The sequence below is a fragment of the Hoplias malabaricus genome, chromosome 4 (assembly GCF_029633855.1).
Source record: "Hoplias malabaricus isolate fHopMal1 chromosome 4, fHopMal1.hap1, whole genome shotgun sequence".
Taxonomy (NCBI): Eukaryota; Metazoa; Chordata; class Actinopteri; order Characiformes; family Erythrinidae; genus Hoplias; species Hoplias malabaricus.
The window spans coordinates 5917895-5932892 of NC_089803.1; the positions used below are offsets into that span (position 1 = coordinate 5917895).

General features: G+C 38.5%; 1 gene segment (V, D, J or C); it reads right to left on the reverse strand.

The window, feature by feature from the left end:
• Window positions 1–8953: 8953 nt before the first annotated feature.
• Window positions 8954–9754, reverse strand: LOC136694866 (immunoglobulin kappa variable 4-1-like). The segment is given in 2 exon segments: window positions 8954–9285; window positions 9682–9754. Coding segments are annotated over 2 exon segments (381 nt in total).
• Window positions 9755–14998: the final 5244 nt, after the last annotated feature.

The following is a 14998-nucleotide window of genomic DNA, read 5'->3' on the forward strand; positions in this document are numbered from 1 at the left end:
ATATTTAACCTGTTTATATTGTAGGATCAGCATGCCATATCCAGACATTTGAGGTCTGCTTGGAACTGAACATTACTGCATAAAGGTTTAGGACATTACTATAGAAACAGTTAATAACATATTTAAACTTAAAATATATTAAATAAATACATAGCATTTTACAAATTAGTGAGTGCCTACAACTGATGTGTTACTCTCGGTGGTTTTGGTTATTTCCTTATTATTAGTGAGTTAACTGCTTGTTAAAAGTTAATTAACTGTTAAGAATAAACCTTAGAAATAGTGTAGCCAAATCTTGTAGCTCATAAGAACCCGTGGTGACATATTTGTCACAAACACTTTGAGGTCTGGAAACTTCCCTATACAGCTCTATCCTTGACGTATATTTTATATGCATATGTTATTAAGTGTGTGCAGCAAATAGAAATGTCTTAGAAGGGAATGTTTAGGTTAAGTTCCTGAAAGTTAGAGAGAAGCTATAATTCTTTTAGTGTCCTCAGTCCCAGAGCAGGGAATAATGTAAACAAGACACTATACCATTACCTTATATAGACACAAAATAACCTATATAAACAAGTGGCCTTTGGGGTGAAGTCAGAAGTGCATTGGCTAATGTGACAACCCCAGATTTGTCTCAAGGATTTGGAACTTCTGATTGAACGAGAGAAAAGGGAAACACAAGGTTTGAAAGTGTGTGAGTTGGAGCTACAGCACCTTCACAGAGGTGAACAGGTTGCTCAGCTACCATCGTCTCTTGTGCAGCAACATGAAGTTCAACCTGCTCCCGTTCCTGTCCCTGTGTTTTCTCCTGCTCCTGCTTCTGCTTCTGCAGCTTCTGTGATTTTGATATGAGTAAATGCTTTGGTTTAGTTCCTCAGTTTCGGGAGTCTGAAATTGATTTGTATTTTATCACATTTGATTGTGTGACTACAGCTTTGCTGTGGTCATTGTTATTGCAATGTAATTTAGTTGGTAACGCTCAGGTCTTTGTATTAAAGCATGGGGTATGACTCCGTGAAAGCTTCTGTTTTACAAGCTTCTGTCGTAGAGTCACTACTTTCAATAAGTTGAGAAAACTGATTTTAATGGAAGGGTTTAAAGGTAGTTTGACAAAGAGAATTGTTAATTTGAACGAATGAAAGGTTTTGTAATTAGCAGATGCTGCTGTTTGATGAAAAAGTTTCGACACATAAGTCAGCTTTTTCATCATCAGCACAGTGACAGAGTCACTACATCACAGGTTGCTCCAGTGACTAGAGCTCAACATATTAATGCACAGAGAACTGAACCTATAGAGATTTTTTAGTTTTAAAGGAACATCTTTATTTGGATAGTGGTGTATTGATGCATACATGGTGCTCATCAAATCCAGGTGATTTTGATTGGAATTATGCAAATCAGGTTGTAGTTCCTAAAGCTTATAGAGAACAGATTTTTAGTCTGGTTATGAGTATTGTTTGTCCACTCATTTGGACATAAGAAAACATATAACCACATTGTAAAGTATTTTTATTGGCCGGGTTTGAAGTCTGATGTTTCAAAATTTTGCCGTTCATGCCATATCTCTCAAATGGTAGAAAAGCCTAACCAGTGTATTCCACCTGCTCCACTTTATCCAATGCCTGTAATGAGTTTCAGCAAATAATTTTAGATTGTGTAGGGCTACTATCTAAAACAAAATCTGGAAATCAGTGTTTATTGACATTGATGTGCATTTCTACATGTTATCCAGAAGCTTTTCCATTGTGCTCGTACAATCAAATGGTATCATCAAGGCTTTAGTAAGGTTTAGCTCAACTTTTGGTTTACCAGAATTTATTCAAACAGATCAAGGTTCTAATTGAATGTCATGTGTGTTTTGTCAAGTTTTGGAACAGTTGTCTATTAAACATAATGTATCAAGTGCTTACCACCCAGAGTCCCAGGGAGTAGTTGTCTGGAGTCAGGTCGTGATTGGGATGAGGGCATTCTGTGGTCTTTAGGTTTTAGTCATTCTGACCTTGTTTTCATGCACTTTTTCATGGACCTTTGAGACTATTGAAAGAGCAATAAAATGAAAATTTGCTATGATCAGAAATCTTGTTGTGGGCAATTTAAATCTGGAGATCAGGCTTTAGCTTTGTTGGCAGTTCCAGGTTCTGCACTACAAGCTAAGTTTATGGGTCCTTATGACATTGAAAAAAAAAAAATGATTGAGATGGATTATGTTGTACACACTCCGGAATGAAGATGTAAATTCCGCGTTTGTCATGGTAACATGTTGAAACGTTATGTCCCTTGGGAAGAGACCAAATGTGTTGCTATGTCCTCTGTTGTATCTGTAACCCCTACCACACAGAGTCCTGAAAGAGATGTTTTAACCTTAAAAAATTCTCCTTTGGTGTGTCCTCGACTACAAAACTCTGAGATTTTGGTAAATTTGGAAGAGTATTTAAAGCATTTGTCTAGTGAAGCCCAGCAGGATATAATTCACCTGATTGGTGGTCATGTGGCTCTATTCTCAGATATTCCAGTGTACAACCACTGTACTGCAGCATGATATAGATGTGAATAACCATCCTCCAATCAAACAACATGCATATCATGTTAATCCATATAAATGTGCTATAATGTGCGAGGAGATGGAGTATTCACTGAAAAACTGTTTTGTGGTCCAGAGTTTAAGTGCTTGGAGATCACCCTGTATTTTACTTCCAAAGCTGGATGGTACATTTAGATTTTGTACAGATTTTAGGAAATGAAATGCTGTTACTGTTTCAGATTCATTTCCACTTCCACGAATGGATGATTGTGTTGATAATGTAGGTTCAGCACAATTTGTAACACAATTAGACCTTCTTAAAGATTATTGGCCAGTTCCTCTCACTCCCTGTGCATCTCAGTTTTCTGTGTGTGTTAGTCCGGATGATTTTTTAAAAATACATGTTTATGTCTTTTGGATTAAAGAATGTCCATGCCTCTTTTCAGCGATTAATAAACTATGCTTTAGCTGGTGTAAGCAACTGTGAAGCATATCTGGATGGTGATTTATTCTGCTAGTTGGGCTGAACAAGTTGCAGCGTTGAAAATGGTATTTGGTCATTTAAAAAGCAGCATCACTTACATTAAATCTTGCAAAATGTGGCTTTCGAAAAGCTACTATCACCTACATGGGTAAACAGGTTTGACAGGGTCAGGTGCGTCCTATTGATTAAAAAATATCTGCCATCATGGAATTTCCTATTCCAAGTTCTAAGTGGGACATCATTTTCTTGGCATGGATGGTGAAGATAAAAATGTTTCTTTGGACCATTCTCAAAGTATTTAAAATTTACCAACTCATGAGAAAATAACATAAAGGTCCAAAATACACCCTCCCTCTTCGGGGGAGGCATGTCCATTACGAGAGAGTCGCAGACACCAGTCGAGTGAAGTACAAAGCAAATCAAAGTATTTATTTACCAAAATACTGGATCCAGGAGAATTCACACATTGAGAACAGTCTAATACCCCTCCCAAGTGAAAATTCTGACCTCCCATGATCTGACTCCAAGTTATACCCCAGATGACGTATAGCCTGTGGTGAGGCGTTTCTGGCTGATTAGCGTATATTAATATGCATAATTTCACGTGTTAGTACTCAGCTCTTTACGTGCAATATTCAGGTGCCTGTTGTGACCCTGAAGACATTCTTTCTGGCCAGGCTGACAATGGGCCTCTCTTCTCAGCACTTTTTCCCTAGAGACTAAAATTTAGGGAGTCAGAAATACACTTCAAGGCCACAAACAGAAGCTACAGATCAGCGCCTCAGTGCCCAACACTATGATGTCAGTGTGTTACAATTCTGGAGTGCACATCTGTTCAAGGTTAGACGTTAAGAATTAAAACTGTGTGTAAATATCAAGTTATCATACCATATAGTGAAGTTAGCTTATAATATGTCTTTAGGAGTAATTATCATATGAATTAGTAGTGCAGAATCAAGCAAAAATGTTTAACTACATGTGTAAGTAATTCATAATGTAAATACTGGTTAGTCATTCATATAAATGCATATAGGGTACAGGATTTCACACAATTATAAATGCTTAATTTTAACTAATCATTTAAGGATATTTGTCCACTAACACAAAGTAATAAAATTATTTTTCACAACAATGGGTATTATCCGGTTTTTGTAAAACTTTTTCTGATGTTGCATTACCTCTGACATCTTTACTGTGAACATGCTTTTAATTCAATAAAGGCACTGTTATGCCATGTTCCTGTGCTAAGTGCTCCAAAATTTACTTTGCCGTTTCAGCTAGAGGTGGATGCTAGTCACACTGGGGTTGGAGCAGTATTGTTGCAGGAAACTGAGCTGGGATTACAGCAACTTGTGTGTAAGACGTTAGTGAAAGATCAATTAAATTACAGCACAATTGAAAAGGAGGCTCATTCACTTGATGGCTCTGCAACATTTTTGGGTTATTCTGTGTTCTAGCCCCTTCGCAGTTGTAGTGTATACTGATCATAATCCTCTGGTGTATTTGAATCACGTGTATAATTCAAACTAATGATTAATGCTATGGGCCTTGTTGGTACAAGATTTTGACTTGGATATTCATCATAAAAAGGGCTCAAAGAATGTAGAAATAGCTCTGCATTTTTTTTTTTATATTTTTTCTTTCTGTCATCCTCCCAGAGCTCAGTCTGATGTATTCTGATTGGTTGCAGTAGGTGGCCCTCAAACAATAAAAGTGGGAGGGATGACGGCAGTAGGAAGAGGCTGTTCCAGTGGTCGCATTTGTGCCATCAGTCCTTCCACCAACCAGACCAGTCCTACCTACCCATCTTTGTAGAGTACTCATGTGTTAGCTTTAACTTAAGTATATGTCCTTTAGAAAACTGTGATTTTTTGTTATTCAACTTTTCTCCTGGTTTTGGAGTACGGAGAATGGGTAGTTATTGTAATTTTAATTTGGGAATAAGGTGAGTTAATTGATCTTGTTTATTTTTAGTCTCACCCCTGGAGTTGTTACTTCTTCTTTACCATCACTGAATAACTGATGCAAATGGTCTTCATAAAATCACTTTTATTTCATTTGAGGTCGTAACACTAAACTTCTCAACAAGCAGTCCATTGGTGCTTGTTCAATGCTGTTCTGTTCATTGTAATAAAACCTTTTTATTCACAACGTAGGAATGGTGTCAGCAAAAAAGTCTTCTTCATCATCTTCTTCACAACATTGAAAATGAACAACACCTTCACTTTAAATCATGACGTCCCTAAGTGACATTTACTGAACATCCTGGATGCAGTCACGTGACAGTGTGTGAATTTGTGTTTGTTTGACCTCATTTACAGAATCACTGTGTGATTGGTGAATACATAGAGACCATAGAAATGCTTATTTTAAAAAGGGTATTTGTGTTAATAAAAGGTGTGTTCCAAACATTTTAACAGTGGAAATGTCACCTGTCCTGTGTTACATAGTGTACGACCCACTCTGATCACTTTTCAAAAAAGTTCTGAAATAGTGTGTGTAAAGACTGAAGAAAGTGGTGTGTTTGGAGCAGGAGGTGTTTGTATCCAATGTAAAGCTGGATTGTAGAGTCAGTGCTGGTTGATTAGAGCAGTTCTGTCTCCATCTGGACAGTGATCCTTTCCTTCCCAATGCGCTGAACAAATTCTACACATGGTTTGAGGTGCAGAACGACACAATGCTGAGGAAGACCACCCCTCCTCCCAATGAAGAGTTAATGTGAGGAAAACTCTATGTAAAATGAACCCAGGAAAAGCTGCTGGAGCAGACTACATTCATGGCTGAGTGTTCAGAGGATGTGCAGACCAGCTAACATATCTTCACTGACCATCATCAACACCTCCCAGAGCAGTGCCATCATCCCAATGTGCTTCAAGCCAACCACCATCATCCTCGTGTCAAAGATGTCTCCTGTGTCCTGCCTCAGTGAATACTGTCCCAATGCACTCACTCCCATCATCATGAAGTGTTCCAGATGATTGTCATGAGGCAATCCTCTAGCATCTAGCGTTGTTGCACATGTTGCCCTTGTGCACTTTAGCCCTGTGTGAGATGTTCTGTGTTTGTCGGTCATGGAGGAAAGTTGTGTCATTTCACTGTGTACTGTAAACTGTGTCATTGGAGTGATATTAAAATACATTTGACCTGAGTTGACTCATATGGCTTATGGTTTTACTGTTACATAAGTCTGAGAACCCTCAAGTCGGACAAATTGACTAAATGAAGCTGAACATCTGGTGAAGGTGCTGCTCTATTCTGAGAGAAAGAGGACAACTCAGGACTGTTCATGTAAATCTGAGTTACACCTCACTGCTCTCTCTCTCTCTCTCTCTCTCTCTCTCTCTCTCTCTACTGGTGTGTGTAAAATGCTGTGTATAGTTCAGTTGTTTGGAGCTTGGTTTCAGTTCCTTAGTGCTGATGAGAACTGTCACAGTGTCATAGTCCTAGTGTTTCATTTGTTAATCCATTGTTCAGCAGGTGGTGATCAAGTCTTTCATGGGTGACACCACTGTGCTACAGCAATGTTACAGAATATGAAAAGCCTTCAGTGTCCAAGATAAAGCTTGAAACAGCTCTGAGTGAATCTTAGAGAATAAACTGAGAGATGGGGTCAGATCAAATGTCTGTCCAAGACTGGCTCAGAGTGGGTAGAAATAACCAAACACAGATGAAGTGTCCTGTTGCTGTGTCAGAGTTTAGTTTAGAGATAACAGCCATGGTTTTTAATTTTAGAACATGGTACTGCTGCTGTTAGGAGTTGAGAAGTTTATAGGAACAGATGATGTGTAAGGTCCATGATGAATGTATTAGTTTGCACTGATGTATTTCAGTCTCAGAGAAACACATCATAATGTAGCCACAAGCTGTGATTTACGGGCTCTTCACAGTCTGTGTGTAAATTGTGCTTACATATGCAAGTACAAGGCCTTATTCACCTTTGCAATGTCATTGGGTATTTTCTTATATGCAGCATTTCTGAGTGTGATCTCTATGTGGGCCCCTCCTTCAGCGTTTGCTGAGAAGCAGAGAGTGGAGCAGAATAAATTGGAGGTTATTGTGAGTGTGAATCATGAATGTGAAATGAGTGGATCATACAAAGCAGTGATGCTGGAGTTTTAAATCACTGTGTCCACTCACTGTCCGCTTTGTTAAACACACACCTTGTTGGTCCACATTGCCGTTGTAAAGTCAAAGACAGTAGCTCATCTGCTGCTGCACAGTGTGTGTTGGTCATGCTCTAGTCCTTCATCAGTGGACACAAGATGCTGCTGGCTGGATGTTCTTGGTTGGTGGACTATTCTTATTCCAGCACTGACACTGCTGTATTTAAAACCTCCACCACCCAAATCATACATGCCCTGTGTGGGTACTGACCATTGATCATTGGGGTGAAAGAGAGCAATCAAAGTATGTAGATCAAGAGGTGGACTCCAGTGTATAACAATAGAACTACAAACTGCTCCTGTGGTCAGTGGAGCTGAGTTAATGAACGGTGAATGAATAAACAAGGAGGTGTTCATAATGATATAATGTTATATTGTGGTCCTTTTTATCACTCAGTGTAGAGAGTGAGAGAAAGAGAGAGTGTCAGCGACCCACAGCATAAATGGATCCTGACCAAGTACCTGGCCAAGAGAGGAGAGAGTGTGTGATCACCGTGAGAGTGTAGAGGTGGAGACACAGATGCACGTCCTCCTTCAGGGTCAGAAATTCAGAATAACTAGAGAACACTATACACACAGACCTTCAGAAATTAGAAATAATCCTGGGAGATGGGCACACAGCCCACTCACGCACACACACACACACACACACACACACACACAGTGTGTATAATGTGTGTGTTAGTGAGGTGTGTGTCTCTCCTCCACAGAGTGTGTTATTGTACATGTAAAATGTAATTATGTAAAATGTAAATAAATGTAATATAAAATAGTTTTTTTTTTATTAACTATAATTAATAGTTTTTCCATTAATTAAATGCTCTGAGCAAAAGAAAATGGTCAGTTTTATGTTTTTGCTTGGTTGTCTACCACAGATTTTAACACCATCACTTAATTACAGGTATTCAGCTGTAATAATTGATGGACATATCTGTAAAATAAGTATTTCTCTGCAGAACTTGTAGTTCCACCACTTTAGTGAAGGTGTTTAATCAGCTACAGTCTGCACTCAGTTTTTAACCTCCTGAGGTCTGCTATCCTGCTGAAATTAACTGAAATTACACCTAAACACGTACATAACTCTGAGATTTTATCCTAGAAAAAAAGTTCAACCTTGAAGGGTCTACTTTCCAACTATATATAGGTCAAAAACAAAATATATTTTTATATTCTTGTGAGAGAAGCATAAACTACAAGAGGCACATTTTTGAGGTGCAAGCTTTTTTTGTTCCGCCCATAGACACATTCTGCCATTCATATGTTAAAAACATTTAAATTATGTGGCTGCCACTGGAGGACTTTTTTCTTTTTCAATGCCGTGGTCCTAAAAGTCCATTGTAGTGCACCAATGGTTGGCCATAGACATCTGAAGAGTTAATTTTACATCCCCTGTCTAGAGTTGGATTTGGAGTGGACAGCATGGACACCACGGAGGAGGGAAGTGTGTTATTGTGTGTGTGGAGGTGTGTGTTAGTGAGGTGTGTGTCTCTCCTCCACAGAGTGAGTTATTGTGTGTGTGGAGGTGTGTGTTAGTGAGGTGTGTGTCTCTCCTCCACAGAGTGTGTTATTGTGTGTAGAGGTGTGTGTTAGTGAGGTGTGTGTCTCTCCTCCACAGAGTGTGTTATTGTGTGTGGAGTTGTGTGTTAGTGAGGTGTGTGTCTCTCCTCCACAGAGTGTGTTATTGTGTGTATCATCCTCCCCCTCAGCACCTGCAGTAGGGTGCAGCTGCAGCAGTGCAGTCTCTGTGCAGTCTCTGACTGAGGGAGGTTTTTGTACGACTCTATTTCACTGTGTGAACACATTGGTGCTACTGATCCAGTGGTAACTCTCACAGTAATAATCTCCTGCATCTTCAGTCTGGACGTTACTGATGGTCAGAGTGAAGTCAGATCCAGATCCACTGCCACTGAAACGATCTGAAATACCTGACTGTCTCCTGTTAGCCAAGTAGATCAGGAGTTTAGGAGCTTCTCCAGGTTTCTGCTGATACCAGTGAAGATATTCACCATTAGAATTAATGTGGACATTAGAGCTGGTTCTACAGTTGATGGTGACTGATTGTCCTGTAGAAACAGTTTTCACTGGAGTCTGAGTAACAGTCACCTGACCACTGGACCCTAAAGGAAAATAAAATAAAATGTGTAAACAAATTATAATAATATTAGTAATAAAACACTTAACAATAAACTGCAACCCTGAAATGGAAAAGCGGAAAAGAAGATGATAATGTTTAACTTACAATAATATAAGTGCAATTTTTATTTAATTTAAAAGTATATTTTAAATAACATACAAGTGGGGTACTTTAGATGAAGTAAAATTTAAATTATTTCATATTCTTTTAAATTATAATAAATTATTTATATTTAAAAGGTTTTTAATTTGAGTTTAATTATTTAATAAATTGAACTGCTATGTTCTAAGGTTTGTTTACTGTAATTTCTAAAGGTAAATACATATACTATTTCTCCTCAGATGTATACATCGCTTGAAAAGGTAACTGAGTGTGTTACCTCTGGTCCAGAGCGCCAGTGTCCAGATGAAGATGGAGACCAAAGTCATGGTTGCTGTGGGTGAAGTTTGTGGGGCAGCAGCTCTCAGTCATGAAGTGTTAAACTCACAGGACTATAAACACTAGCAGAGCACTGAAGCATGGGCTCATGATGCAAAGTGGACCCTCTCTATGGAAATCATCTTTCTAACAACACTGAGGAAAGATCATCATATTTATTTGGGTTGAGGAAACAATGATAACAATAAAAATCTTTGAGAACACTTTATTTTAAGGGCCAATTCTTAACGGTTGATTAACTATTAGCAAGCAGTGTATTAACAAGCAGTTAACAGTCATTTATTTAAGATCAATATTATTTGAAAGAGAGCATATAAACTTGTTATAAATGTATTAATAAAATGTGTTGAATACTGGCAAATAAACAGACATTCAGAGTAACCACTTTATTACAGTGATATTTATTAAGCTGCATTTAATATTCAGTATTATTGTAGATATCAAGGAGCATATTGTGTGTTTACAGCAGTTTCTTTTATCTTCATGATGCAAATGTCACTGGCCATTAGACTAAATGTTTTTATTCAGCAATTGCAAAGCTAAGTTAGAATGTACACATTCTGAATTATAAGCACTTATTAATGTTGTGGAAGTAGTTCATAGCGAGCAACCTACATTAATGAAGTAGTTATTAAAGAAATTTAAGAAAACTTCAACTAGTTCAAAATGCTGCAGCCAGGGTCCTCACTAAAACTAGAACATTTGAACATATCAGTCCAGTTCTATCACTTCATTGGCTGCCTGTAAAATCGACTATAATATTCTGTTACTAACATATAAAGCTCTACATGGGCTCGCTCCTGAATACCTTCAAGATACTATTTCATATTATGAGCCTCCACGTTTATTCACATCACAGAATACTGTTTTTTTTAATTGTTCCCAGAATTCAGAAGGCCTCAGCTGGGGGAAGAGCCTTTTCTTATAAAGCCCCCAGACTCTGGAATGATCTTCCAGAAAATGTTCAGGACTCAGACACAGTCACAATCTTCAAATCTAGGCTAAAAACTCATTTGTTTAGTTTATCTTTTGGTAGCTAATGCTCCCCCATAGATAAAGGCGGCAGATCCGGTGGGTCCATGGACACAGGGAATTATAGTAAACTGAAACGCTGGTGTCGTCCCGCCGCTTCTCGCGATCACTCAGGTTTGTTGACGGTGGAGCGGAGAGATGCCAGTGTTTCAGGATGCTCCCGTTTCTGTATGTCCTTCTAGTTCTCTCCTTTTAGTTAAAGCTGTCACATTTTCTACTGTACAAACACCAAACAGTTCAAAACTAATTCCATCCCTTTACCTTTTTCCAAGTAAACGACTCCCCACCTGTCCGTCTGGACACTGGTGGATGACTGTCGAGATCCTCCCCCACGCTTCAGACCAGCTGCCCACACTCCAGCAACCACCAAGTGCCTTGAAGCTGCCCCTACACTGAAGTTCTCACGGACTCCTAACTATTATCACCAGTAGATTGACCAGAGGAGGATAGGTCACCCCTTGTGAGCCTTGGTTCCTCCCAAGGTTTCTTCCTCAGCTGAGGGAGTTTTTCCTTGCCTCTGTCGCCCCTGGCCTCGCTCACTTGAGGTTTTTTACATTTCATGTCAAATTGTTGTCTTACTGGAATTCTGTGAAGCGGCTTTGTGACATCATCAGTTATAAAAAGCTCTATATAAATACATTTGATTTGATTAAAGATCTTAGAAGACCATAACTACAGTTTTACTAATTCACCCTTTATAACTATACACTTCCTGACCTGCTCTTTTTTAAATGGTTTATAGTGACTTCTGATCAACAGGACGCCTGAATATACACTAATCCTACCATGTACAAGTACTGCAGATGAGTTCATTTACTAGCAATGACTACCACATTAGACCAGTCTGGATTTAAATATTTAACCTGTTTATATTGTAGGATCAGCATGTCATATCCAGACAGTTGAGGTCTGCTTGGAACTGAACATTACTGCATAAATGTTTAGGTCATCGCTATAGAAACAGTTAATAACATATTTAAACCTAAAATAAATAAATATGTAGCATTTTACAAATTAGTGAGTGCCTACAACTGATGTGTTACTCTCGGTGGTTTTGGTTATTTCCTTATTATTATTGAGTTAACAGCTTGCTAAAAGTTAATTAACTGTTAAGAATAAACCTTAGAAAAAGTGTAGCCAAATCTTGTAGCCCATAAGAACCCGTGGTGACATATTTGTCACAAACACTTAGAGGTCTGGAAACTTCCCTATACAGCTTTATCCTTGACGTATATTTTATATGCATATGTTATTAAGTGTGTGCAGCACATAGAACTGTCTTAGAAGGGAATGTTTAGGTTAAGTTCCTGAAAGTTAGAGAGAAGCTATAATTCTTTTAGTGTCCTCAGTCCCAGAGCAGGGAATAATGTAAACAAGACACTATACCATTACCTTATATAGACACAAAATAACCTATATAAACACGTGGCCTTTGGGGTGAAGTCAGAAGTGCATTGGCTAATGTGACAACCCTCATATGTTCTACCTTTTTTTGTATGTTTTCTCTTTCTATCATCCTCCCAGAGCAGGTGGCGCTCTAACAATAAAAGGGGGAGAGATGATGGCAGAAGGAAGAGGCTGTTCCAATGATCGTGTTTGTGCTATCAGTCCTCCCAATGACCAGACCAGTCCTACCTACCCATCTGTGTAGAGTACTGTGTGTTAGCTTTAAGTCCTTTAGAAAATTGTTAATAATTCAGGGGTGAGTGTTCATTATGTGGCTGATGATTATCATATTTTAATTCTGATAAACTTCATAAAAACATGACCTTAAGCTTTTTTTTGCATCATCAGCTGATGGAGCGCCAAGTTTTGCCGTGGGACCCTGAGTTGGTCGCAGGTGTTGCTGTGGGCGTGGAGGAAGCAGAGGCCGGTGCGGAGGCAATGACTGTGGTTTCAGCTCCTTCACCTTCTCACAGAATAGATCCTGCTAAATCGTAAATCTTCATTGATACAAGAGAGCTGATTTGTCTCAAGGATTTGGAACTTCTGATTGAACGAGAGAAAAGGGAAACACAAGGTTTGAAAGTGTGTGAGTTGGAGCTACAGCACCTTCACAGAGATGAACAGGTTGCTTAGCTACCATCCTCTCTTGTGCAGCAACCTGAAGTTCAACCTGCTCCCGTTCCTGTCCCTGTGTTTTCTCCTGCTCCTGCTTCTGCTTCTGCAGCTTCTGTGATTTTGATGTGAGTAAATGCATTCCGTTAGTTCCTCAGTTTCGGGAGTCTGAAATTGATTTGTCTTTTATCACATTTGATTGTGTGACTACAGCTTTGTGGTGGTCATTGTTATTGCAATGTAATTTAGTTGGTAACACTCAGGTCTTTGTATTAAAGCATGGGGTATGACTCTGTGAAAGCTTCTGTTTTACGAGCTTCTGTCGTAGAGTCACTACTTTCAATAAGTTGAGAGAATTGATTTTAATGGAAGAGTTTAAAGGTAGTTTGCCAGAGAAAATTGTTAATTTGAATGGCTAAAAGGTTTTGTCATTAGCTGATGCTGCTGTTTGATGAAAAAGTTTCAACACATAAGTCAGCTTTTTCATCATCAGCACAGTGACAGAGTCATTATATCACAGGTTGCTCCAGTGACTAGAGCTCAACATATTAATGCACAGAGAACTGAATCTTCGTTAAAAACATATATAGATTTTTTTTGTTTTGTTTTAAAAGGAACATCTTGATAAACATTCTACAGCTTTTTATTTGGATTGTGGTGTATTGATGCACAAATGGTGCTCATCAAATCCAGGTGATTTTGATTGGAATTATGCATATCAGGTTGTAGTTCCTAAAGCTTATAGAGAACAGATTTTTAGTCTGGCTTATGAGTATTGTTTGTCCACTCATTTGGGCATGAAGAAAACATATAACCACATTGTAAAGTATTTTATTGGCCGGGTTTGAAGTCTGATGTTTCAAAATTTTGCCGTTCATGCCATATCTCTCCAATGGTAGAAAAGCCTAACCAGTGTATTCCACCTGCTCCACTTTATCCAATACCTGTAATGAGTTTCAGCAAATAATTTTAGATTGTGTAGGGCTACTATCTAAAACACAATCTGGAAATCAGTGTTTATTGACGTTGATGTGCATTTCTACATGTTATCCAGAAGCTTTTCCATTGTGCTCGTACATTCAAATGGTATCATCAAGGCTTTAGTAAAGTTTAGCTCAACTTTTGGTTTACCAGAATTTATTAAAACTAATCAAGGTTCTAATTTTATATCATGTGTGTTTTGTCAAGTTTTGGAACAATTGTCTATTAAACATAAAGCATCAAGTGCTTACCATCCAGAGTCCCAGGGAGTGATTGAGTGTTTCCATCAAACTTTGAAATCTATGCTCAGAAAATATTGTCTGGAATCAGGTTGTGATTGGGAAGAGGGCATTCCGTGGTCTTTAGGTTTTAGTCGTTCTGATCATGTTTCCGTGCACTTTTTCGTGGACCTTTGAGATTATTGAAAGAGCAATTTCTGGCTGATCAGTCAGACCAGGCAGGTCCTAAAAACATGCTGGATTATGTTAGTGATTTTCGATAACGCTTGCATCAAGCTTGTTCCATGGCTAAGGACATATTGTTGCTCCAGGTTCTGCACTACAAGCTAAGTTTATGGGTCCTTAGGAAATTAAAAAAAAAATGAGTGAGATGGATTATGTTGTACACACTCCAGAATGAAGATGTAAATTCCGTGTTTGTCATGTTAACTTGTTGAAACTTTATATCCCTTGGGAAGAGACCAAATGTGTTGCTATGTCCTCTGTTGTATCTGTAACCCCTACCTGAAGTCCTGAAAAAGATGGTTTAACCTTAAAAAATTCTCCTTTGGTGTGTCCTCAACTACAAAACTCTGAGATTTTGGTAAATTTGGAAGAGTATTTAAAGCATTTGTCTAGTGAAGCCCAACGGGATATTGTTCAAATGATTGGGGATCATGTGGCTCTATTCTCAGATATTCCAACACAAACCACTGTACTGCAAATGATATAGATGTGAATAACCATCCTCCAATCAAACAACATGCATATCAGGTTAATCCATTGAAACGTACTATAATGTGCGAGGAGACGGAGTATTCATTGAAAAACAGTTTTGTGGTCCTGAGTTTAAGTGCTTGGAGATCACCCTGTGTTTTACTGCCAAAGCTGGATGGTACATTTAGATTTTGTACAGATTTTAGGAAATAAAATGCTGTTACTGTTTCAGATTCTTTTCCACTTCCAGGA